Raw genomic sequence first — 27441 nt, forward strand, 5'->3', positions numbered from 1 at the left:
ATTTTGTGCTTTTCTCTGTGTGTTTAATAGAATATTTGCAAAGATGTGTTCAGCAGCTGCCTTATATAATTTTTTCTAGACCTGGTGATTCATGATAGTTAGTCTTGTGTAGTTTTTTACAGGAGGGAAAATATATAAGGTTACCAGACGTCCCCGTTTCCCGGGGACAGTCCCCGGATTTACAAATCAGTCCCCATACAAAATCCATTGAAGGTGAAAAGTGTCCCTGAATTAATCTGGAAAAAATCTTAAAGAAATAATAAAAGGGTCAAACGATCCAGGGTTGTCTTCGACATACTTCACATGAGGTAACTTGGGTGGCTGAACAGAATATCAAATAAATTCATAGGGGGTATGAATATCAGTAGTTTGGATCAGCTGAAACAAAAAGACTGTGCAAGCCACAGAGGCCACTGACACCTTCAGCCGCTAGCAGGATGGTTTCAATTTGTTTATTTTTCTGGATTTGCTTGGAACCCATGAGAAAGCAGGCTCTTGATGCCATTGAGCTCAGATTATGCAAGAGGTTGAATTTCCTATTATTCTTACTGCAAAATCAACTTTTGATATTTCAAGCTCACTACCCTCATTCAGGAACTGAAAGCCATACTTAAATACCATTTTAACTTTATTTTTCATATTTGATTTCAGACATGGATTATTGTTTTCAATGTTCAGAAGATCAGAATCCAAACATTGGCCAGGATACATGTCTTCCAAAAGAAATAAGCTTCCTGACTTACAATGAGCCTCTGGGGATCAGTTTGGTCACGCTTGCTCTTTTATTGACTTTCACTACAACGTTGGTGCTTAGAATATTCATCAAGCACAAAGAAACTCCCATAGTCAAAGCCAACCATCGGACCCTCACCTATGCTCTCCTCCTAGCCCTCATTCTCTCCTTCCTTTGTCCTTTGCTATTCATTGGCCAGCCCACAAAAATAACCTGTCTCCTTCGACAAACTGCTTTTGAAGTGATTTTCTCAGAGGCAGTGTCTTGCATCTTAGCAAAAACAACTATAGTGGTTCTAGCTTTCATGGCTACCAAGCCAGGCTCCAGAATGAGGAGATGGGTGGGGAAACACATGGCCATCTCCATTGTTGTTTTCAGTTTCCTCATTCAAATGATGATTCGTAGTGCCTTGCTGATAGTTGCTCCCCAAATCCCTGATTTAGACAAGCACTCAGGAACTAAAGAAATCGTACTGCAATGTAACGAAGGATCAGTCACCATGTTCTACTGTGTCCTAGGCTCCATGGGAATGCTGGCCATGGTCAGTTTCACTGTGGCTTTCCTAGCTAGGAAGTTACCAGACAGTTTTAATGAAGCCAAGTTCATCACCTTCAGCATGTTGGTCTTTTGCAGTGTGTGGCTGTCCTTTGTTCCTACCTACCTGAGTACCAAGGGAAAGTAAATGGTGGCTGTGGAGATCTTTTCTATTATGGCCTCTAGTTTTGGGTTACTAGGCTGTATCTTCTTCCCCAAATGTTATATCATTTTGGTGAGGCCAGAGTTAAACAGCAGGGGACAGCTTACAATAAGAAAGAAATAAAGCATGACCAAGTGTATTTGATGTGGCATATAATAGATGGGCTAAATCTCCTTCCATTCATTTTGCCACAACCCAACAAAACAGTCCCCCATAGCTCATAGCCCATGTAGCTCTTCTCCCTGCAATTTCCCCTAACAAAGTACTCTGATTAAGGGAAGCAGTGGCTCATGTATCCCAGTCTCATAGAGCTGGAAAGGGACCCCAATTCCAAGATACTGACTACATATTTTGGAAACCCAATTGGTTACAATGTCTTCTTTAATGAGCTTCTAACTTTTAACATCTAACTTCATCAATACACCACTGGTCTTCTATTATCTAATGAAAGGGTAATAAAAATAACAGTTCTGAATAGGTGACAAACACATTTTCTTCAGCAATTCCAGAGGGAATTCTTACCATTGGATGAATAACTACATTCCTGCTTGATGATTAACAGGGCTATAATTTGAGTCTGATTTTGGATACTCCCAGATTGCATCATTTTGGGAAAATAAACTACCATTTAAACAAGACAATTTTAACTCAGAAAAGAGAAAATGTAGTTTCTGCATAGAACAAACAGTTGCCTTTGTATTGAGAATGGTGGTTTTAGTGGTCTTGCTTCTGGAACTGTTTTCATACAAAGTATGTCAGGCTCACATAGCAAAATGCAGGCTTCAAGATCCACACCATCCACTTCACATGTATCATCAGCCAGGAGAGTTCCTCATTGGTGGCATTGTTTTCCATAGTGGCTTCATCTCATCTCCAGCAACATTCACTGAGGAACCCCCACCAGCGCTGCCTGAAGAGCTTGTGTAAGAACTAAGCCACACATCTATTACAGAACAGGAATGATCAAACCTAGAGATGCAGCCTCAGAATCATGATGGAATATATTATGAAACATAGAATTTTGTGAATTACAAAATGAATTTCAGTAGCGGCAAATGTCAGGTTCTGCACTTAGGCAGGAATTACCAGCTACACAAATCTAAGGTAGGGAACACCCGGCCTGCCAGTAGCACACTTGAAAAGGATCAAGGAGTCTGCATCCACAGAAGTATAGTGCCCCAATCAAAAGAAGTAACAGAGCAGCTCTATTCTGCCATGCTCAGACCACACCTGGAGTACTGTGCTCAGTTGTGTACAGCACTATTTAAGGAGGATATTGACAAGCTGCAACATGTGCAGAAGGAGGATGATACATATGATCAAGGGTCTGGAAGCCAAAATTATGAGGGAACATTGAGGGGGTTGGCTATGTTTAGCTATGAAAATAGAAGACTGAGTGGATGTAGGATAGACATTTTTAAATATCTCATCAGCTGTCACCAGGAAGATGGAGCAAGCTTGTTTTCTCCAGAGGGAAGGACCCAAACCAGTGGATTCAAGATGCAAGAGAGGAGATTCTGTCTAGACATCAGGAAGAACTTGCTAATTATAAAAACTGTTCAGCAATGGAATAGACAGGGAGTTAACTCCACTGAAGTCTATATGCTTAACTACTTTGTTGATATGTAAAATGATATACCAGTATATGTTCCTCCTGATGCCCTTTGCAACTCTCATTCTAGGGTGGTGCCTAAGCTTTACCAGCACATTGTGGCCTTGGCATTTGCAGTCAAGGAGATCACTGAAGACCCTCACATCTTACCCAATATCACCTTGGGCTTTCACTTATATGACAGCTATAACAATGCAAGGAGCACATATCTCGCCACACTGCTACTTTTATCCAGGGTGGAGAAATTTGTTCCTAACTATCTATGTGATGTTGAAAATAATCTGGCAGGGGTCATTGGGGGACTTGATTCTGAAATCTCCTTTTATGTGGCAACTGTTTTGGATATCTATAAGATTCCGCAGGTAGGACACCTATGTACTATACCTCTGTTAGCTTGAGTTTCAGGTAGGTAGCCGTGTTGCTCTGGTGCAGTAGAAATATATAAAATTAAAAAATTTAAAAAATTGTCCACTAGCACCTTAGAGACCAACTGAGTTTGTTCTTGGTATGAGCTTTCATGTGCATGCACATTTCACAGCACCCGTTCAGGGTGTATTACCACTTCTGGGTTGGGATGAAATTGGAGCAGAACCAGTTCTTTGGAATGTAAAGGTGGTACAGGATTAAAATAAAATAAAATTACCTGAATTAGGGGAAAGAAAGGCTGCAATACCAGAAAAAATATGTCACACCCCCAATCTCTTGCACACACATTAAGTATCTGAAGAAGTGTGCATGCACACAAAAGCTCATACCAATAACAAACTTAGTTGGTCTCTAAGGTGCTACTGGAAGGAATTTTTTTTATTTTGTTTCGACTATGGTAGACCAGCACGGCTACCTATCTGTAACACACATTAAGGACATCCCAAAGGCAATTGGTGGGAGAGTGGGCTTCTCTCTCACCAGCCATGACTCCACACGCAATATGTGTATGTTTAGGGGGAAAGCACTTTCAAATTAAACACACTCTGAAGGTATGACAAATTGCAGATATAATCCAGTTATGCAGGAAAACAGTAATAGTACTGAGCAGCTGGTTCCAAAGTGAAATAAATGTTCATAAATGATGTCTGAGGTCTTGAAAAACAAGAGGGAGAAATGGCAGTTCTGCTGTGTCTTGGGGTATGTGCATCATGAATACGAAAGAAGTTCCAGAGAAGGAATGTGTATGCAACCCAAGTTGCAATTCTGTCATGACTACAGTAAATAATGTCTTTTACAGTGTTAGGCAATGCTATGTTTAGGGCATTATGTGTCTCTCCAATCAGTTGTACATGACCCTGCCAAATTTTGCAAGTATGTGAAAGTTAAAAAAATATAAGATAATATAAGAACAATCCCCCTGTCTGGTCAACATAACAAATGTGTAACAAGCAGGAATAGGAGATGATCGCAATTTCCAGACCATCTGCATGTGTGTTTAGTATAAATGAGAAAGCAATGCAACCCCTGGTGGGTGGCAAAAGGCATATCTGACAAACAGGATTCACCACATAATGTATATGAATAGTTTGAAAGAACTCTACAAATATTACTTTGCCTCTTCTCTTCCTCCATTTACTTTTTAGCTCATTTATGGCTCTGCTCCAGTGATGAATGATAAAAGCCCAGGGCTTCCCTTCTACCAGATGGCAGCCTCAGAAGCCTTTCAGTACGAGGGAATTCTCTCTTTGCTTCTGCATTTCAGGTGGATGTGGATTGGAATTATTGCAACGGACAATGACAATGGAGAAAGATTTGTGCAAACCATTTCCCCAATGTTTACCAAGAGTGGTGTCTGCTTTGCATACATAGAAAGAATCCCCAATTTTAGTTTTATTTCTGAAATTCCTGGCATGGTAACACAGGGGGCAATAATAAACGAGAAAATTTTTAGCAGCAATGCTAACGTAGTGGTTGCCTCTGGAGAATCTTACTTCATGACAACTTTTAGGTTGCTTTCATACTTTTCAGAAAATGATGACCAGACAAAGAAAGTAAAAAGTAAAGTATGGATAATAACAGCCCAGGTTGAGTTTGCTTCATTTGTCTTTCAAAGGTACTGGGAGGCAGGAATATTCAATGGTGCTATATCCTTTGAAATTCACTGCAAAAACCCACCAGGATTTCATCAGTATGTTGTGCACAGAAACCCTTCCAGCACAGATGGGGACGGTTTTATCAGGGACTTCTGGCAACAGGCCTTTGAATGTGTATTCCCAGATATCACTGCAGACAAGGCAGAGGGGAATATTTGCACCAGAGAAGAGAAGCTGGAGAGCCTTCCTGCATCACTTTTTGAAATGAGCATGACAGGCCATAGTTATAGCATCCACAGCGCTGTCTACGCCATGGCCCATGCTTTACATGCCAGATTGAGACATAGAGGAATGGCAAACGGAGGGAGAGGGAAGAATCTGAATCTGCAGTTTTGGCAGGTAAAGGCTGAACATCCTCAACTGTGAAAGTCCTCTTCCTTCCTGACACTTTTTGGGTTCCCAAAAGCCTATCGACTTGTTCTTTCCTCTCAGAGTTCAAACATTTGAGCGGGTGTGTTAGGAAGAAGAACAAAGAACTGAATTTATAATTCTACAGACAGAGTAGGAGGTGGCACTGATATGATAGTATCCTAGATAATTCCCCACATATTGTGCTGCTTTCAAATGACAGTAGACCCTATAGGAAAGGGAAATGATAGTGGTGTCCTTCCTTGAGTAGGTACTGCCTTGTGTTTGAAGAGAAAGCATTTGTATGAGGGAAGCTTTACAGCCCAGTGAGGTGCCACTGCATTCATATATAGGAAGCTGTGGTAATGGTTGAGAGAGATGTTCAGCATTCCCTCTATCCCATATCAAACAAATCCTTCCTTAGAGTAGGTGGTCACACACCACTGCCATGTCTTCCAAGATGTTCAGTGATGCTGAGGAGTACGAGAGAGAGAAACCTTGCTACTCACACATATTTAACTTGCGGGCATTCAGAGAGAGACGGGTTGTAAGGACGTTTGAAAGAGAGGCATGTGTGTGAAAGAAAACTGGTTGACTCCAAACGTGGACTTGAATCCACTGACAGTTCACTGAATCACCCCTCACCATTTGCTGTAGGTTCTGCTCATAGGGGAAAAATACTCCTCCCTGCATTAGACTAATGCCTTTTCCAAACCCATGTCTTTTCTGTTTTCAATCTAGCTCCATCACTTTCTGAGAAATATCTCATTTAACAATATGGCAGGAGATCTGGTCTTCATCAATCAGAATGGAGAGGCCGCATCTAGCTTGGATATTGTCAATTGGATCATATTCTCCAACCAAAGTTTGCACAGAGTGAGAGTTGGGAGGATAGATCCGCAGGCTCCTCCAGACCAATCATTACTCCTTGATGAAGATGCCATCACATGGCACAGTTGGTTTAACCAGGTAGGGTTGCATTGTTTGCTAATTCAAAAGAGATTAAGTATTGAATAAGCAATCATTATCCACCTGCAGGTCTACTCACTATCTTTTGAGTCATAAATTGATGAGTGGTGTATGACCAAAGCATCCAGGTACCAGATTAAGAGCCAAAAGTTTGCTGCTAGAAGACCAATATTTTATTAAGGAGGTTACAAAACAGAAGAACACTTTTACTACAAAATAAAGTTAAGCATGGCTAAGAGTGTAAATATGCCTTAGGGGGTTGCTAGTTCAGATGAAAATAACAAAAGCTAGGTTGTCTCAGCCTGATCCCAACCATTCACAGAGCCAGTGTGGTGTAGTGGTTAAGAACGGTAGTCTTGTAATCTGGGGAACCGGGTTCGCGTCTCCGCTCCTCCACATGCAGCTGCTGGGTGACCTTGGGCCAGTCACACTTCTTTGAAGTCTCTCAGCCCCACTCACCTCACAGAGTGTTTGTTGTGGGGGAGGAAGGGAAAGGAGAATGTTAGCCGCTTTGAGATTCCTTAAAGGGAGTGAAAGGCGGGATATCAAATCCAAACTCTTCTTCTTCTTCTTCTTCACAGACCACACTACAAGCTGCATCCATGGAAATGTGGGTTTTGCATCACACAATCCTTCATCTGAATGTGTGTCATTAAGTCCAGATCAAATAACAGTTTTTCTATGAAAGGGCCTGGAGACAGGAGGGCAAGTTTTCTTTCAGTCAAATGCAGCCTCTGGGTACATTCCCCCAGCACAAGAGGGGATACATGCTCAGAGACCATGAAGCTACAAAGTGGATTTCTTCACAATCATTGTGACCTTGAAGCAACAATATATCAAACAATGCAGACAAGTAGTAAGCTTGACTAATTAAATGGATTGTTTTTTCCGCTGGGGGACTTCAACTAGAATCCTAAGTAGAAAAGAAGAAAACTATTGTAAAATAAACCAAAGCAATTTGGATTTCTGTATAGAATTTTTGATTGGAGCAGCCCCTGATAGCTGCAGTCATTTTTACCATCTCGGCAAACTCACAAATCTTAACTTGCCATCCCAGAACAATACTGAGGGAATATCACATAATTTCAAACATTACTACTACTACGAATATGAAAAAAGTAGTTGCTCTCTGTATGGCCATTACATATTACTGAAATTCTGTATCCAAAGTGATTAGTCCCTTGATGAACCTTCTGCTGTTTCATTTATGGATTAGACTCAGCCTCTTTCTGTCTGTACTGAGAGTTGTCTTCCAGGATCCAGCAAGAAAGTGAAGGAGGGAGAGCCCCCTTGCTGCTACAGTTGCATCCCATGTCCAGAGGGGAAGATTGCAAACCAGGAGGGTAAGAGAAATAAATAGATTCAATAGATCCAGACTCAGTACTTAGGATTGAATGGTGCTGTAAGGAAGGCTGAGTTTAAGTTTCAAAAAAGGAGATCATCTACTGTGTGTGTGACCCTGCCTCTTTGTAATCATTGCCCTTCAGATAGTCTAAATATGCTAATCAAATGAGAATGACTATGCATTGAGAGTAGTTGGGTGGTATGTGGTTCAAATCATATCTAGAGGGGTCTTGGCACTCCTTCAGACTTACACAGGCTGCACCCAGACTAGTGTGAATAAACATTCAGTTGTCATTGGCTCTGGCTGTGGCACCACATAGTTCTGAACCAATTAAATTCAACAATACCACATTGCAGCACATTAGACAGTATTCAGCATGTGATTTAATTTGAGCAGAGCTCTTTTCTTCTCAGACAGAAAGTCAACCGGACCCAACAAGGTGATATGAGCTAAAGGTCATTTCCTTATTTTTTCCAGATATGAATGACTGTGATAAATGCCCTGACAAAGAATATCCAAGCAAGAACCAGGATGCATGTCTACCCAAGGATATCAGCTTCTTGTCTTACAAAGAACCTTTGGGCATCAGTTTAGCCTGCTGCTCTCTTTCCCTTTCCTTGATCACAGCTCTGGTACTAGGTACATTTATAAAACACCATGACACACCCATTGTCATTGCAAACAACCGAAACCTCACATACACTCTCCTCATCTCTCTCCTGCTCTGCTTCCTTTGTGCATTGCTCTTCATTGGCCGACCTGAGAAGGTGACATGCCTCCTCCGACAAACAGCTTTTGGCATCATCTTCTCAACCGCTGTCTCTTGTGTCCTGGCAAAAACCTTCACGGTGGTTTTGGCCTTCATGGCTACAAAACCAGAATCCAGGATGAGGAAATGGGTGGGGAAAGGACTAGGCCACTCCATTCTCCTTTCCTGCTCCATTGTTCAAGCATGCATATGTACTGTGTGGCTGGCAACCTCTCCCCCATACCCAGATGTGGACATGCACTCAATGACAGAAGAAATTATACTAGAATGTAATGAAGGGTCTGTGGCAATGTTTTTCTGTGTCCTCATCTACATGAGTTGCCTGGCAACTGTAAGTTTTGCTGTGGCTTTCCTCACCAGGAAGTTACCAGACAGTTTCAACGAAGCCAAGTTTATCACTTTCAGCATGTTGGTCTTCTGCAGTGTTTGGCTCTCCTTTATTCCTTCCTACCTGAGCGCCAAGGGAAAATATATGGTGGCAGTGGAGATCTTCTCCATCTTAGCCTCCGGTATTGGGCTGCTCGTTTGCATCTTTTCCCCCAAATGTTACATAATCATTCTGAGGCCTGAGCTGAACAATAGGGAACAGCTAATAAGGAAGAAAAAGTAAAGACTTAAGAAACCTGTCCTTTCTGCATTTTGTACTTTTCTCTGTGTGTACAATAGAATATTTGCAAAGATGTGTTCAGCAGTTGCCTTACATAATTTTTTCTAGACCTGGTGATTCATGATAGTTAGTCATAAATATTGACTATTGAATTCACTCCGGAGAAAAGAGTGAATAGGTGATTAACCTCTCTTGCTCTGAAAAAGCCATTTTATGTGTTGGGGAACCAAGATGCTGTCAGCTCCCAGGAATCCTGGCAAAGTTAAGAGACTTATCAGAAGAAGAATCAGCATCTTGCCCCAAAGCCACATGAAACTCCACAGTTTCCCACAGATTTCGGTTTCACTTTGCAGCCAGCACGTCCAAAAAAAGGACCAAGAGTTTAAAGTAATATAAAATGAAAATTCTTAACAATCAAAACACCCTTCCCTGTTTATAATCTTTCTTACCTGGAAACAATAAAAAAGGCTTTTTGTTTTGTTTTGCTAAAAATGGTGTCTTCTTATGCCAGCTGTCAGCTCACATTCCAAGTGAAATTTTCCATTAGCAGACAGATAACACCAGTTGTAATTTATCAGAGTCTCAAAAGTAATTTAAATAATGGATATTTACCTGACCTAATGCTCCGTTTGTTTATCTTTGGGGCTATTATGTGGTGTTTGGGCCTTTCTCTACATCACTCACCCCATCTGAAAATTTATTGGTCTTCACTTTGTGAAGCAGCTTTTTTTTAGAGCACCATATCATTAACCAATACATAACTGCATCTGTTAATGGAGTGTCAGCAGTAGATGACAATTGAACCATCTTTGCTCCCGGAAGCCTTCACTCTCTTGGTCTCCCGTTCAGGATGACTCCGAGAAGACTTTGGCTGAAAAGCAATAAACATGTTTTCTTTAGTCATATTGCAGAGACTCGACAACCCATATCAAGTGATTACCTCACTTGTAATTATCCCATTACTCCTAATAGCATCCTTCCGACACCCTCAGGACTTATTCTGGCCACATGCAAAATGCTAAAATTAAGACTATTAATAAGGAAGGTCCTATTAAGAACTATGAACTATTCAGAGCTGGTTATATGGAAACACAGAGAATCATCATTGTGATGACCCTTTTTTATATATTGTACTATTGTGGCTTTGCATCATCTGAGGCAATGACCATTCAAGCTGCTGGCTTTGCTATTCAGGATCATTTGAATAGCAATGGTAAAATAGTTAAATTTGTGCCAAAAATAAATAATCCCTTGCAAGATGGTAGGGTTTTTATTGCAGGTGGTATTACTGCCGATACAGAGCTTGTGCAAGTTTCTTCCTCTTCCTCCATGTTCTGTCAGAGAGCCAGTCTGTATTCTTCACAAATATTATCAGTCAGGAGATCTCATCATTGCTGGCATTATTTCTCAGATCTACATATTTTCAGATACCCTATCCTTTGAAAAACACCCATCTCATACTATGAATCAGCAGCTCTTTGCTGGTTGAAAGATTGGCTACTTCTGGAGAATACAGACATTTTAGATTTGGAAGGGTTTAACAATGTTTTCGGGTGGCATGCATATATATGGTATGACAAGGTGAAAGTTCATAAAGCTTTTAAAAATCACATTGTAAGGAAAGCACTATACAATGTTTGGATTAGATATAAAGATTTGTTGGAAAATAGAACCCCAAGGTGGTTATCGCCAATGGAGGCAAAAGCCGTGAAAAAGCTGAACATGGAGGCCAAATGGCCAAAATATTGGGAAATTTTGGAACAAGAGGGAGATAAACTGAAGCTACAGAGTTATGAGAAATTGAAGGTTAAAGTACGAGATTGGCTCCATTATTATCAAATAATGGAGGTCTACAAGCAGGATAGGAAAATTGGCTTCCAGGTGGAAAAATCAAAATTAGAAACAGAATTGTTAGAACCCAATACTAATAATCTGTCAAGAATGTACACTTGTTGCTGAAATGGAATACACAAGATGAAACAGTGAAATCAGCTATGATAAAATGGGCACAAGACATTGGTCATAACATTATGTTTGCTGACTGGGAACAGTTGTGGATCACCGGTATAAAATTTACGGCATGTAATGCCTTGAGAGAGAATATTATGAAAATGATATATAGGTGGTACATAACCCCAGTCAAGCTAGCAAAAATCTATCATTTGCCTGATAATAAGTGTTGGAAATGTAAAGAAACTGAAGGTACTTTTTTTCACCTTTGGTGGACGTGCCCGAAGATTAAGGCTTTCTGGGAAATTATATATAATGAAATGAAAAAGGTACTTAAATGTACTTTTCCTAAGGAACCAGAAGCCTTTCTCTTGGGCATTGTCGGCCAATCGGTACCAAAGAAAGACAGGACTTTTTTTATGTATGCTACTACAGCAGCAAGAATTCTCATCGCAAAGTATTGGAAGACACAGGATCTACCCACTCTGGAAGAATGGCAGATGAAGGTGATAGACTATATGGGACTGGCTGAAATGACTGGCAGAATCCGAGACCAGGGGAAAGAGACGGCGGAAGAAGATTGGAAGAAATATTGTAAAATTAATGAGGGCTAAAATGTTGAAGTTATAGAAAACAGGGGATTACAGCTGTGGAAGATTAAGTAAAAGAAAAGAACAAGGGAAAATTAGATAAAAGTAAGGGGGAGGATTTGCTGAAATAAATTTGGGAATTGGAATGCAAAAAGGGGAGGTACGGGAAAGTTAGTGAAGCAAGGTTTAAGAAAAAAGGATTCGAAATTATACATGTTTGTTTATGTTTTTGTATGTTTGTATTGTGTATTGTTTGTGTTTATATAAATTGTGAAAAACCAATAAAAATTTTTATAAAAAATTAAAAAAACAAAAACACCCATCTCAGGAATTTTCAGATGACCATATGTAAGTTGGAATTTTTAAAACCCATATTATAAAATGATGTTATTCACAGCCAACCTAGTCCTTGGGGTTGGAATTCCACTGGATATAGCCAGTGGGCTAGCAAATTATTGGAGCTTCAGTTGTACCAATTGATTTAAGTCTACCCTACTTGTGTTTATATACGTAGTTCTAATGTTTGTCTTCACATGGCCATCCTGTGTCCCTATGGGATACCATGAGTAAATTCTAAATACATGCAGCATGGGAGTTAAACAAGCCATTTTCATTTCTCTTCCATTTTTGATGAGGCTGGCAGATTTAAAGTGGTTGGACTGCAATATAGAATCACATTTTGAATGTCAGATTCACTTGGGGTTTTGAAATAAAAAATGATAATATACCTATATTGATTAAGCCTCTAAACAAAGGAATAAGAATTCAGAACAATCTGTGATTTCAATGCTAAGGGCACTGCATAAATCCAGTACATGAAGCCATAAGGATGTTCCTTGTTCATCCCCCTCTAGTCTACAGGATTATTCTTGAAGTTTCACCCTAGTATTCTGCATGACAAGATAGCTTTTCTAAAGATATGTATATCACTGCTGAATTTTCATGATGGTTTTTTTAATATAAATGCAACATGATGTGATCATGCAGAAAATTAAATTAGGAAAAAAGTAACTTCAATAGGTTCACATGTGTGCTAATGATACTTTTACAATTTTTTGTATGCATCACAAATACATAGTGGGGATAGAGAAGAGGATTTAGCTGGTGGGTTACACCTTGAGTTACCCCATTCCATACACCACCTTCATAGGGACAGAGGTGCCCATATGTCGGTCATCTGATACTTACTTTATGGTTTCAAGCAGTTTCTTGAACTTTCCCATCCCTGATATAGTCTATAACGTGAAACCTTGGAAATATGCTTATGGCTTGTCCAAGATGGCATGTTGGGCCAATCTCCAAGGCCTGGTAGAACAGAGGTTTCCCACTACAGATCTGTAGTATGCAAAGTGAGAGTTTAACACAATTTAATGTATTGAAACCCATAGCTATACTCCATTCCAAGATATGTACCAAGCTCATTTGAATCTAAAGAGAATTCCCAACATAGGAAATTCCCCTCACATAAAATGTGTGTACTTTTAGCTTGGCGAGGTAAGAATAAGTAGATGTGCATTCAATGCATTCTATACAAGCTGTTCAACTAATGTAAAGCAGCATTCATGTATCCTGGGTGGAATACAAAGAAAAATGCATAACTTCACTTATAGAAATACTGTCGCATTTTTCAACAATATTATTTCAAGGAAAGGTTGGAGAGTGTCTTCCACAGCTGATTCTACATATATTTGCACAGTGACATGAACTTAATCTCACTGGGTAAACTTTGAGGCAAGTATGTCATAGGCCAGATTCCTGATGATGAGAGGATGCAGAATTCCATACCGTTCTTGATTTTGTCACAATGAATAAGCACCAGAACATCAGTAGAAAGCAGGGCCAGAATAGAAGCACTCAGCTCTTTTCTTGACATCATACGCCTCCCGCCTACTTCTGTGTGCGCAGTACACTCTGCTAATTGCATGCCCTGGCTTCTGAAGTCTGGGCTACTGATTTATGTCAGAGCACGGGCTGATGGGAGGAGACGTCCAAGCTGGGCTTGCCAGCTGGCCTCCCAACCCCTCTACATGTCGACAGGTATGTGATGCTCTTTGTAAGTCTGTGCTTCTCCTTGTAGTAAGGTTGATACCACTAATTCTATTTGTCTTGAAGATGCAAAAGAACAAAAGTGGGGAGGAAGGAGTGGTAGGAAGACTGCCATGACTGAGGTGTGTTTTGAGTAAACAACCACAGCTGGCTGCACCTTGTTATCGTGCTCAAAAGGCATATTTTCTAAGACTGTATCACATTTGCAAACTCAAATTAGGAGTGGATATAAATTGATGTTCAGATGTAATCACAGTTTTTCAAATCTAATCCAAATCACTCTCTCTCATATCCTTTAACATTTTTGAAATATTATTTAGCTCATATATAGCTCTGCTCCAGTCATTAATAAAAAAACTGAAGGGATTTTCTTCTACCAAATGTGAACCACCTATATAAAGGGATTCTCCACTTACTGTTGCATTTTGCATGGACATGGATTGGGATGCTTTCTCAGGATGATGACACTATAGAGAAGTTTAAAGAGGACATGTTCCCATTGTTTTCCAAAAAGGGCATCTGCTTTGACTTCATAGAGAAATTCCCCAAACAAACTTCTTCTAGTGATTTTGGCGACATGGTAGAAGAGGGCTTGAAATCTATCAAAGTTGTTATGGAAAGCACTGCCAAAGTTGTGGTTGTATATGGAGAAATCGAGAGTATAATGGCAATGAGATCAATGCACCAGCTTTTACAATTTGCAAATATATCAATGAACATCCAGACAAAAGTCTGGATTATGACAGCTCAGGTGGATTTCACATCATTTCCATTCCAAAGATGTTCAGACATAAATTTCCTCCATGGTGCTGTATCTCTTGCAATTCATTCAAAGGAGGTGTCAGGATTCCATAAATTTATTCAGCATAGGAACCCTTACTCAGAAAACAATGATGGTTTCATAAAGGACTTCTGGGAAGAATCATTCAGCTGTACATACCCCAATTCTTTTGTAGACAAGATGAACAAGAAAGTCTGCACTGGGGAGGAGAAGATAGAGACCCTTCCCGCATCTGTTTTTGAAATGTCTATGACAGGAAATAGCTACAGCATCTACAATGCAGTCTATGCAGTGGCACATGCATTCAGTACAAGGCATTCATCCCAAGTCAAACACAGAGCAATGGCAGATGGAGTAAGATTGGACCAACAACCATGGCAGGTAATGTCCTGCTCATGATTTTAAAGATTGAGGTATACTCCCATATTTGTAGGTGCAAAAATTTCCCATTGCATGCATCTCCATCCAAGACCTTTAGCAACTATTCACTGATTTTATGGCAATTTCTACTCTATGGTAGAAAAAGGGAGGAAAGACCTGATGTTAGAGCTGGGAAAAAGTATCATTTCCTTTCTCCAGTTCATTTTGGGTTTTATTTTTTAAAAAAATAATGTGGGGGGGCAGCTCTGGTTTAGGGCGACCTAAGCTTAAGCTTGAGCTCTGGCTCTGGCTCTGGAGTGGTTGGCTATCGGACGGTGTAGGGGATATCGGGCAATTGCCCTAAAAAAGTTCAAGAACTCTTTCGCCCAGATTTTTACCTCTTGAAATGGGGCATAAGGAATCAAGTGGTGGAATGGGAAAGGGAAAGAGAGGAGAGAGAAAGGAAATGGGCAGCTTCTGACTAGGCACTGGGCCTTGGAGTTTGAAGAAGCCATTCCAGATTAGCCTAGAATGGTGGTTGTGTTGGGGGTGGATGTGTTTAAACTGTCTCTTCAAGCCTAAAAGCCAGGACAAACTCAAAGCTTCCTCTCCTCATTTTAGTCAGCCCCCTTTTATTTCAGTGATTATGGGGTAAGTGGGTAGGTGGAGTCTTCAGTTTTTTTCTAGGGCAGAAATTACTGGAAATACAGAGGCAAAAGCACATTTTCATAGATGTCACATTATCTCTACTGTGCTGTACTTGGAACAAGGGAGCGGGTGGGGCTGTCGTCTAAACCACCGGTTCTCTTGGGTTTGCCAATTGTAAGGACAGCAGTTTGAATCCGTGTAATGGGTGAGCTCCTGTTCCTCAGTCCCAGCTCCTGCCAACCTAGCAGTTCAAAAGCATACCAGCGCAAGTAGAACAGCATTTCCATGAGCCCTATCACTCATCCCGGCATCCAGTTGTGCCAGAAGCACTTTAGTCATGCTGGCCACGACCCAAAAAGCTGTCTGTGGACAAACACCAGCTCCCTCGGCCTGAAGCAAGATGAGCCACATAGTCAAACTTTACTTAACCATCCAGGTGTCCTTTGCCTTTGCCTTTGCCTTTACTTGGAAGGGCATATGTCAAAATCAAGCACTATCTCAGGGGCATTGTGGGAAAGGATAGGTGGGGTATAAATAAGTTGTTGTTGTTTCCCACAGATTCCCACAGATTTTGGTTTCATTTTGCAGCCAGCACTTCCACAAAAGGGACAAAGAGTTAAAAGTAATATAAAATGAAAATTCTTAACAATCTAATTTCCAGTTAGCAGACAAATCACATCAGTTGTAATTTGTCACAGTCTCAAAAGAAAATTAAAGAATGCAGATTTAGCTGACCAATGCTCTGTTAATCTTTGGGGCTATTACATGGCGTTTGGGCACAATGGAGGTTCCACGCACTACATCATTCACCCCATTTGAAAATCCATAACTCCCTTGATTTTAATGGGCCTTCTCTGGTTATGACTTGGATTAGACATCACCGTTTCAGAAACATGTGAGTATAATTAATCATTTTTTATTGATTTAAAGTCCTTCTGTTTCCTATTTTCTTTAAAAAAATCCAGTGATACATGAAAGACAAGAAAAGAAGAAGGGATTTAGAAAAGGCTTTGGCTGAGATAAACATGTTTGCCTTAAAATATTACACAGAAGCTGTAATTCAAAGCAAGTGATTACCTCTCCTGTAATTATTCAGAATTACATCTTCTCCCCTTCCCTGGGGACCTCCTCTGCCCACATGAAAAACAATGAAACTAAGACTGGAAGGTCTTATTAATAACTATCAACTATACAGAGTTGGGTCTATAGACATACGGAGATTGATCAGTCTGACTTTGAATCAGCTGTGTGAGTGACCATTCGAGTTAGCCTTTGCTGCTCAGGATATCAGGAATGGCAGTAGCAGAAAATGTGAACTTGTGCATAAATGAAGAACCCCTTTCAAGATGGTAGTGTTTCGGTTGCTAGTGCTCTTACTGTTGGTGCAGGGGATGTGCACGTTTCTGGATATTTCTCAATGTTCCATCAGAGAACCTGTCCCTGTTCTTCACAAATATTATCAGTCAGGAGACCTCATCATTGCCAGCATTATTTCTCAGATCTACATATTTTCAGATACCTTAACCTTTGAAAAACACCCATCTCAGGAATTTTCAGATGACCATATGTAAGTAGCTGGATTTGGAGGGAGGCGGGGACATAGTACATCATAAATAAATTTACAGCCAACCCAGTCTGCCTGTTGGGATTTGCCTTCACCTGGATTTGCCTCCAATGGAATGAGAAATAGTTGGACCTCATTTCTTAACATCCACCACATTTGATCTTACAGGCAGGAATCTGATATCTAAACCCATTCTCTGGAGGTTATGTAAACACAAAATGGCAATAAACAGTGTATTGAGCAAGATAATATTTGTGTTCTCTCTCCATTTCACTTTGGGAGATTTGACAGAACTCCTGGAACTGATTTAAATAGGACTATTGATGGGACGCAGGTGGTGCTGTGGGTAAAAGCCTCAGCGCCTAGGACTTGCCGATCGAAAGGTTGGCGGTTCAGATCCCCGCGGCGGGGTGCGCTCCCATCGCTCGGTCCCAGCGCCTGCCAACCTAGCAGTTCGAAAGCACCCCCGGGTGCAAGTAGATAAATAGGGACCGCTTTATAGCGGGAAGGTAAACGGCGTTCTGTGTGCTGCGCTGGCTCGCCAGATGCAGCTTGTCACACTGGCCACGTGACCCGGAAGTGTCTGCGGACAGCGCTGGCTCCCGGCCTCTAGAGTGAGATGAGCGCACAACCCTAGAGTCTGTCAAGACTGGCCCGTACGGGCAGGGGTACCTTTACATTTACCTATTCTAAAAAGGTCATTGAATTTCATGACACTCTTCATATCCACATATAGAAGTTAGTATTTTTTTAATTTTCATGTCCTATATATTTGTTGTGAATGCAGTGAGAAACATTGCAAAATTCATTTATTTGCTGTGAAATGAAGGTATACCCTGACTAATTGGCATTGCTTACTCAAATTTGTGAAGGAATAAATCAGATTTTATCTTGCAAGATTTACTGTATTTCACAGAACACAGCAGTCAAAATTGCTAAACCATTGGCCGAGTTCAACCATTATTATTTTTTAGCCTTCCCCCTTTACTAAAGCCTAAGCAGTTGATTAAGAAAGCACGTTCACTGCTGGGGATAATAATCATTTGAAGAATAGATAGGGAGTGATTTTCCTACTCATAGCGATGCTGGCTTGGTCACACATTAGTCTATACAGGTCAGTCGAAGAATTTAAATTCATATTTTGATTTACCCATTTCAAATACTCATTTTTCTATTACAAGCTTTATTTAATTTTTTAAAACATTTACCAAGGATAAATATTGGCTTCCAGAACAAATGCTTATACAGATGTCGAGTCTTGCACGCAGACATCCACATGGCATCAAAACAGGCTTGAAACATATTTTACATTAGAAAGTAAACACACCCAAAGGGTATACTTAAAACTAGAGCATGAAGATAATTTCTCCATAGTGACTGCTGTGGGCCTACGTAATTTTTAACCCATTCTTAGAAAAACCCAAACAAAAATGCTACATTTGTATTTGCTTATTAGGATGTGTATTCTGTGTGAATGAAGAACATGCAGACTACAAGTAACTTTTGACAGGCAGATATTAAACAAACAAAACACCTCATCCAGATTCCCTAGAGGCCAGAATAAATAAAAACACCTTATTGAATTATGTCTTCTATAGATATACTAAGAGACTCTCTAAGAAGTCCTGGAAGTTGAGATGGTTTTAAGAGACATCATAGATTCATGAGCCAGTTTACTTTTACACGCCTGTGAAATGTTAGATTACAACCTGTTTTTGTACAATATCTGAACTGATATTGAATTGAAAAGCGGTCTATGTTATGGTCTGAAGCAGATGAACCTTGATGCAGCATGTAACTCTCAATACAGGGTGCTGACTCACCTATACCAGCACATCCTGGCCTTGGCATTTGCTGTAAAGGAGATCAATGAAAATCCCCAGATCTTGCCCAACGTCACCCTGGGCTTCCACATTTATAACAGCCATTTCAGTGCAAGCTGGACTTTTGAAGCCTCAATGGAGCTTCTCTCAAGAAGGGCCAAGGCCATCCCTAACTATAAATGTGATGCTGAGAGCACTCCAATAGCAGTCATTGGGGGACCTAACTCTAATGTCTGTGTTCATATGGCGCCCATCCTGTCTACCTACAAGATACCACAAGTAAGATGCAAATTCAGTCACACCTCAATTTCACTGAATTCACGCTTTCAGAAGCAATACATGCAGTGCAGTCATTCTTTGAAATTCTCACTTCTCTTGATTTTGCAAAGCAGTTCTCCAGTCAAATAATGTGTCCAAAAAAGCACAGATTAAGGTAAAGTGTGCATAAAAAATTCACATTTGTAAAAATATCCTTCAAATGCATTGTATTCATGAAATTGCTTTGCAGAAATGTGCATGTTAGGTAAAATTTGCATCCAGGTTTTGTATTTTAGGAGAAATTTAATCCTGCAGTCTGTAGGGTCTACTTAACCAGCATGGTCCCTGTCAGAAATGAAGAGAATAGGGAGACTAGCATGATGGTATCATCTACTCATCACTGGAGAATTCACTCCTGCAGAGTTCAGGGGTCTGCTAAGCAACTAGTTCTGAGATTTTGAATCACTTCATTTGCACTGAAATAGTGATTGCAATATTTTTAAAAAAAAAATTAATGCTGTCATTATTGTGAGCAGTTTTGAGGTCAGTTTTGTTGTTTGTAAAGCAAATGTAAATATTACTTAGAAATCACAACTCAAATAAAATATGTTCCCTCCAGGGAATGTGCTGGCAAAAATGTATCCTACAGGATTGAATCTACTCATCTCTGCAGTATTATGGTAGTGGTTCAGCCATATGTTTATGTTATATTGCCTCCCACTGATAGATGCGATTGGCCTTCATTCACATTAATGCCTCCTAATATAAACATTGAAGGATGGATTGGGTTTCTGATGATGTTTGAGTATAATCACCACAATATGGCAAGCCTCTCACTAAAAATTCAGTTACAGATGGGTAGCCGTGTTGGTCTGCCATAGTCAAAATAAAAAAATTCCTTCCTGTAGCACCTTAAAGACCAACTAAGTTAGTTCTTGGTATAAGCTTTCGTGTGCATGCACACTTCTTCAGATACACGATACATGCACACTTCTTCAGACACACTTCTTCAGATACACGTGTATCTGAAGAAGTGTGCATGCACACGAAAGCTTATACCAAGAACTAACTTAGTTGGTCTTTAAGGTGCTACAGGAAGGAATTTTTTTATTTTGACTAAAAATTCACAGAGAACACAAATACACACAAGCAAATGTGTTATATTGATAAGAACTTTTCCTCTCTCACTTCTTTTTTAAAACCTTTAGGTCATATATGGTTCTTCACCAGTTATGAATAAACAATCTCAAGGAGTTTTCTTCCACCAGATGTTTCCAAATTGGGACCATCAATATAGAGGAATCATCAAGTTACTGCTGCATTTCCAGTGGACGTGGATTGGAGTGGTTTCTGAGGCTGATGAAAATACAGAAGGTTTTATAGAGAATGTACTTCCACTGTTTTCCCAGAGTGGCATCTGCTTTGACTTCATTGAAACTTTACCTAAGCTAACATCTTCCAGTGGTGTCACGGACATGGTGGGGGAGGGCTTTCACGGTGTCAATGTTATTATGGGAAGCACTACGAATGTTGTAGTTGTACATGGAGAAATTCAGACGATGATGGTAATGAAAATGATGCCCCAGGTTGTAAAATTTGAGCATATACCAATAAGAACCAAGGGTAAAGTCTGGTTCCTAACAGCCCAGATGGATATCACATCATTTCCATTCCAAAGAAATTGGGACATAAGTTTCCTTCATGGTTCTCTTTCCCTTTCCCTTCACTCAGTGAATCTGTTAGCTTTCCAGAAGTTCCTTCAGATCAAGAACCCAATCACAGAAAAAGAAGATGGTTTAATCAAGGACTTCTGGGAAGAGTCATTTAACTGTTCATTCTCCAGTTCTGTTACAGATAATATAGGTAGGCAAATTTGCACTGGGGAGGAGAAGATGGAGGCACTTCCTGTGTCTGTTTTTGAAATGAGAATGTCTGCCCATGGCTACAACATCTACAATGCAGTCTATGCAGTGGCACATGCTTTGCACATCAGACATTCATCCCAATTCAAGCTCAGGGGAATGGCAAAGGGAGTAAGATGGGAGCTTGCAAATCAACAACCGTGGCAGGTAATGTCCTGAAGGTACTTCCATATATTTGGGGGTGGGGAAATGGGCAAGCTCTTTCAACCTTCTATGGGATTAACAAGTTTTTGGACTTTTATTGTTTTAATCAGCTATATAATAATTTAGATCTGATTGTGTATTGCAATTCACTCTGGGATTTATTAGCGTAGAGTGAGTTTTTAAAAAAAATATTTTGTTTTTTAAAAAAACATATAACCACATTGGGGTTAGGATATCAAAAATTTCTTAAGCATTTCTGTCCTTGCATAGAAACCTGTCTTATATCAAATACAGACCACTGGTCCATGTAGATCAGTATTGTCTACACTGACTGACAGAAACTCCCCAGCAATTCAGGCAAAAACCGTTCCTGGGCCTACTTAGAGATGCCTGGGATTGAACCTGGAACCTTCTGCATTCAAGCATGTAAAGGTAACGGTAAAGGGACCCCTGACTATTAGGTCCAGTCGTGACCGACTCTGGGGTTGCGGCGCTCATCTTGCTTTTTTGGCCAAGGGAGCCAGCGTACAGCTTCCGGGTCATGTGCCCTGCATGACTAAGCCGCTTCTGGCAAACCAGAGCAGTTCATGGAAACGCCGTTTACCTTACCTTATCTACTTGCACTTTGATGTGCTTTCAAACTGCTAGGTTGGCAGGAGCAGGGACTGAGCAACAGGAGCTCACCCCATCGCGGAGATTCAAACTGCTGACCTTCCGATCATCAAGTCCTAGGCTATGTGGTTTGACCCACAGCGCCACCCAAGTCCCATTCAAACATGTACTCTACTGCTAAACCAAAGCCCTTCTCCAGGTGCCTTACTGGAAAAAGCAGAGGAGGGTATAACTCCTCATTTTTGCCCATACTAGAAACAGCAACAGGACTGCCATCAGTAGCATTGCCAGCCATGATATCTCACCCCATAATAGTTGCATCCATACCACAGACTTAAATCATGGGCACTACAGTCTAAAGGTAGTAAAGGTATTTTGATAGAAAGACCTAAAGCTCTCTTGATAAGCCTACAATGTGCAAGGCTCTTTAGTGTAAGCCAAGACAGTGGAAGTTAAAGTAGTGGTGCAGTTGTGGCCAATATTCCATGATGTAGGATTTTATGTGACCTTTTCCTGTTTCTAACATTAGCTTGCACAAAGCTTTCAAGAGATTGTAATCCCAAGCCTTCCTGTTGCATGCATTTTTACCACATTGTATGATAGCATAGTTTGAACTTTTATATGTATCTTCCTTCTTATTTTCATTATTTAGCTCCATCACATTCTCAGAAGTATTTCATTTAACAACACTGCAGGAGAAAAGGTGCATTTTGACCCAAATGGTGAATTAATTGCTGGCTTTGACATTATAAACTGGCTCACGTTTCCAAATCAGTCCTTTCTTAGAGTCAAAATTGGGAAGATAGACTCCCTGGGTACCCAGGAGAAATCACTCACCATTCATGAGGATGCCATTGTATGGCCCAACCAATTTAACCAGGTGGGTTCTCTGCACTATTCAGGGTTCATTCCATCACTTGACCAATGATCTAAAAAAAAGGTAGTTCCCTATGTGGCTGTTTCTCCATATTCTGTAAATATAGTGAGCCCTATTCAAACTACAGCTTTCAATCTGAACATTCATGTTGTAGTTACATATTAATGTGCCACATAATGTTCATTTTGCACTTTCAAGGAATCATTCATTCAGAGTGGTAGCACTCTGAAACTCCTTTACCATTATATTAGGCATCTTCTTTCACTGTTATTTCGGGGTTGGTTGGTTGGTTGGTTGGTTGGTTGGTTGATTGGTTGGTTGGTTGGTTAGCTGAAACCCATTTTTCATTTGTGAAACCTACTCAGCAATGCCAGTGATGGCAGGACAAGTAAGTACCATTATCTCTACACATCAACCATTACCACCATTTGGTTCGAGAACTGATGTGATAGATGATAGATGATGGATAGATAGATGATAGATATAGATATAAATATATATGTTATGGTGGAGGATCTAAAAGCCCACTGCATTTGCAATACTCTCTAGTGTTCACGATATTACCTAAAACATTATATTCTGCCATTTATGAACAGACCCAGCCCATTTCTATATGTAATGATCATTGCCGTTCAGGTTATAGTCGGACAAAGAAGGAAGGGAAGCCATTTTGTTGCTATGATTGCTTCCCATGTCCAGAAGGAAAGATTTCCAACCAGAAAGGTAAGAAAGGTTAAAACATGTTATATATTGACGTATGTATGCCACCTATTTCATAGTTTATTTTGATCTGGTTATGCATATCAATGTGTCTTTTTTTTTACATAGATTTCCTTGATGTTCAAAACATTGCCCCAATTCACTGGTAATTGATTAGAAATACATTATAATTTAACTACAAACCTGCTTTTTATACACTGCTGTATCACTATTTAGTTATGTTTCCAGAGATCCATTTGAATACATAGGAATTCACGTAAACAAGTACCACTGATTTCAATGGATCTTCACTAAGCTTGACTAAATCTAAATCTGATCCATTGGCAATTGACTGAAACAAATACTACAGCCTCAGTGGAGAGAAGGGAAATAATGTTAAGTGGCATTGTGTAATATCTAGGAAGAAAAGACAACTTCACAATGTGAATCTTTACCCACAGAAAATGGCACAAGACCTAGTTTTTTTGTGAAACTACCGTTATTAGCTACATGGTGAGGCTGTTGAAAATGAGTTTCTTAATTTGCCTGTATGGGTGAGATGGTAGTGACCAAACAGGGGTGGTGAGATTAAAATGTGTTTGGGAAAGTGTATTTTAAAACATCAGCAGAACGATGAATATATTTCAGCTTATTAAAGTGTGGACATTTTAATAACAAAAAGAAGTCAACAACATTAGTTCTGTAGTAATAAATTATGGGTTAAGCACCTGTAGAAAATGTTTTCCATTGTTTTGGGAGTTAATGTGATCCCAAGTCTCCTAGGGTATAGGGAGATACAAGAAAGTCACTCAGAGCTGCTAATGAGTCTTGAATTCTTTTATCTGTACATGCTCTCATCTCAGCTAAAGCACCAAGCACCAGACCCAGGAAACAGAGCCTTTCTATCATTAAAACAAATGTTTCGGTCTGCTTATACCATGAGCCAGAACTTTCTTGTCAAAATCTTTCTTCTATTCCACTCCACAGCTGATCACCTTTACCATGCACATAGATTCACTGTTAAAATGATCTAAATGAGCTAAAATGAGTAACAGCTGCAGCCTCAGAAAGTGTGGAACCACCAATTCTAGTCTGCTGAGATTTAATTTGATTCCAACTACTGAAATAGTCTACAAAGTACACAGTTATTTCCATTATTTCCACAGATAAGACATTGAGTCAGGAATGGTCAGGTGTGGGGGATACAGGGTGGGGGCAGCGAGCGGGGCCTAGTCTGTGTGGGCCAACAGACACTTCGATGAGTCAAATAGAAAAGTAAAATATAAAGCAAAAGGACTGTGGAAAACTTCCCTCCTACCACCACTAACTCTTAAAAGTGTACAATGAATATGTTTTCTTTATTTCTTTTTCCAGACATGGATGACTGTGTTCAATGTCCCGAAGATCAGTACCCAAACATTGGCCAGGATATATGTCTTCCGAAAGATATAAGCTTCCTGTCTCACAGTGAACCTCTGGGGATCAGTTTGGTCACGTTTGCTCTTTTATTGACTTTCCTTGCAGCTTTGGTGCTTAGGATCTTCATCAAGCACAAAGAGACTCCCATCGTGAAAGCCAACAATCGGACCCTCACCTACATTCTCCTTATAGCCCTCATTCTCTCCTTCCTTTGTCCTTTACTATTCATTGGCCAGCCCATAAGAATAACCTGCCTCCTTCGACAAACTGCTTTTGCAGTGATCTTCTCAGTAGCAGTGTCTTGCATATTAGCAAAAACAACTATAGTGGTTCTAGCTTTCATGGCTACCAAGCCAGGCTCCAGAATGAGGAGATGGGTGGGGGGAAATCTGGCCATGTCCATTGTTATTTTCAGTTTCCTCATTCAAATGATGATTTGTGGTGCCTGGCTGATAGTTGCTCCCCCATTCCCTGATTTAGACAAGCTCTCGGTGACTAAAGAAATTGTACTTCAATGTAATGAAGGATCAGTCACCATGTTCTACTGTGTCCTAGGCTTCATGGGACTGCTGGCCCTTGTCAGTTTCACTGCGGCTTTCCTAGCTAGGAAGTTACCAGACAGTTTTAATGAAGCCAAGTTTATCACCTTCAGCATGTTGGTCTTTTGTAGTGTATGGCTGTCCTTTGTTCCAACCTACTTAAGTACCAAAGGAAAGTACATGGTGGCTGTGGAGATCTTTTCTATTTTGGCCTCTAGTTTTGGGTTACTGGGCTGCATCTTCTTTCCCAAATGTTATATCATTTTGGTGAGGCCAGAGTTAAACAGCAGGGGACAGCTTATCATAAGAAAGAATTAAAGCATGAACAAGTCTATTTGATGTAGCAAATCATAACTGGACTACATCTCCTTATATTCATTTTGCTTATTCTCAGAATGCCTGAACCCAACAAAACTGTTCCCCAAAGCCAATACAGCAGCCCATGTAGCTGGTCTGCCCAAAAAGTTCTCTGATTAAGGAAAACAGTATCATAAGAGTTTTGGCCCGGTGGTTGCCAAGATGTGTTTAGTCGTCTTATGCTATGGTCACTTCCAGATTATTCTGAGAATGACCAAAAGGGTCAATTTCTTATTTGGGAGCCTGTTATTCCATTAGTTCATAGATGAGGTCCCTGTTGCTGCTGGAATCCTCCACCCTATCTATCACACAAAACACTGAGCAATGAATGGTCAATCAGAAGGTCACCTGTGCTTGAAAAAAAATCCAGTATGTTTTAAATAATAAAATCTCAGAAACTATTTGCAGCGATTCCCCAAGAGTGTCATTCCATCAGCATGGGCTAGTGGAATGAGGCGCTTGATCCTAGGCCCAGTACCATGCCAACCCCACCTTTCACAGTGGTCAATAGAGTTGGATTGATTTCACCCAACCCCAGTATTTGTCTTATTTTCACCACTGTCACTGCACCAGAGAATGTGTCTGCCTGGGCAATTTTATTTGATTCATTAATCAGGTCCAAATCTCATTTCTTTGGCTGCATTGACTGTAATGGGGAATCCAAAAATAAAAATAAAAATTCATTTCTGCATAATTGGATGGAATTTGCAGGGAAACAAGCTTTCAGTCAGGCTAAGCCCTAACCTGAGTTTTGGTGTGCTATAGCTAACCCTCCATCCCAATCCCCGTATAGCTCCACTTTTATGCTTATCTTGCCCAATGCCATTTCCGGGGAAACCAATTCAGTAACTAATTGAGGTTTTGTTAGAGACTAGACTGAAGAGGAATGGTGGAGACCATCCTCCCCTCCTCCTGAATCTTCCTGAGAAGAGGAGGACAGTATAGATTTACAACAGTAGTTTGCAGAAGGTCATAGTTCAGAAGCCACAGAGGGGAGAAGCTGGGAAATATTGGGAGAACTGCAAGAGGAAGAAGAAGCACCAGGCAAGAGACAGCTGGCAGACTCACTGTCTTTAGAAAGCATTCCTGACCCCCCCCCCTCCCAGGACCCAGCAGGTGTTGAGAGTAGGAGAACAGAAAGCACAGAGGCAGAAAGCACAGATCAGCCGACACAGGGATGACATATAATATGAGAGATGGAGGGGGTGGGACTTTACTCAGAGCAACACCATTACTGAAATAGAGGCACCTTTACTAAGCCTTTCACTGTGAATATTGAATAAAAGACTGGTAAGAGCTCTTCTTGTTTATCTGCTTCTTGGCTGCCACCATGGGAGGGATCGGATTCCCTGAAGCTTGACAGGTTTGGAGGGAGGGAATCCTTTGTGGCCCTGTTAATCAGAAATCAAGTATCTCAGTGAGACTTTAACATGGAGACTGGGTGGGCAGCTCACAAGGGGCAAATAGTCAACTGTATACATTCGTCCCCCGTACTTAATTTATTTCCTGCCTGAAATCAAGGTGCTGGTTTTGACCTTCAAAGGGACAAGGTTCAAATGCATATGTGGAAGGTCATTCTTGTTCAATTGAAGCACCTTGTCAACATCATGCCTCCACAACTTGAACTAATCTACCCAATGGTGCTCTTGATACTTCCATGAATCAGATGTGTTACCCCCAAATGATGTATT

The 27441-nt window shown here is 40.4% G+C and overlaps 2 protein-coding genes across 2 annotated transcripts; both read left to right on the top strand.

Moving 5' to 3' along the window:
* The first annotated feature begins 1860 nt into the window (after nucleotides 1–1860).
* On the top strand, nucleotides 1861–10596 carry LOC309516922 (vomeronasal type-2 receptor 26-like). The gene is made up of 6 exons (XM_082195880.1): nucleotides 1861–2353; nucleotides 3113–3278; nucleotides 4614–5462; nucleotides 6213–6440; nucleotides 7657–7783; nucleotides 8263–10596. The coding sequence occupies exons 1-6, from the start codon at nucleotides 2136–2138 to the stop codon at nucleotides 9162–9164; spliced, it is 2490 nt and encodes an 829-aa protein (XP_082052006.1). The 5' UTR covers nucleotides 1861–2135; the 3' UTR covers nucleotides 9165–10596.
* Nucleotides 10597–20395: 9799 nt separating this feature from the next.
* LOC309516839 (vomeronasal type-2 receptor 26-like) lies at nucleotides 20396–26394 on the top strand. The gene is made up of 4 exons (XM_082195788.1): nucleotides 20396–21250; nucleotides 22512–22739; nucleotides 23333–23459; nucleotides 24810–26394. Exons 1-4 carry the CDS (start codon nucleotides 20414–20416, stop codon nucleotides 25709–25711), a joined length of 2094 nt encoding a protein of 697 aa, XP_082051914.1. The 5' UTR covers nucleotides 20396–20413; the 3' UTR covers nucleotides 25712–26394.
* Nucleotides 26395–27441: the final 1047 nt, after the last annotated feature.

This window comes from Podarcis vaucheri (assembly GCF_965113315.1).
Source record: "Podarcis vaucheri genome assembly, chromosome: 13".
Classification (NCBI taxonomy): domain Eukaryota; kingdom Metazoa; phylum Chordata; class Lepidosauria; order Squamata; family Lacertidae; genus Podarcis; species Podarcis vaucheri.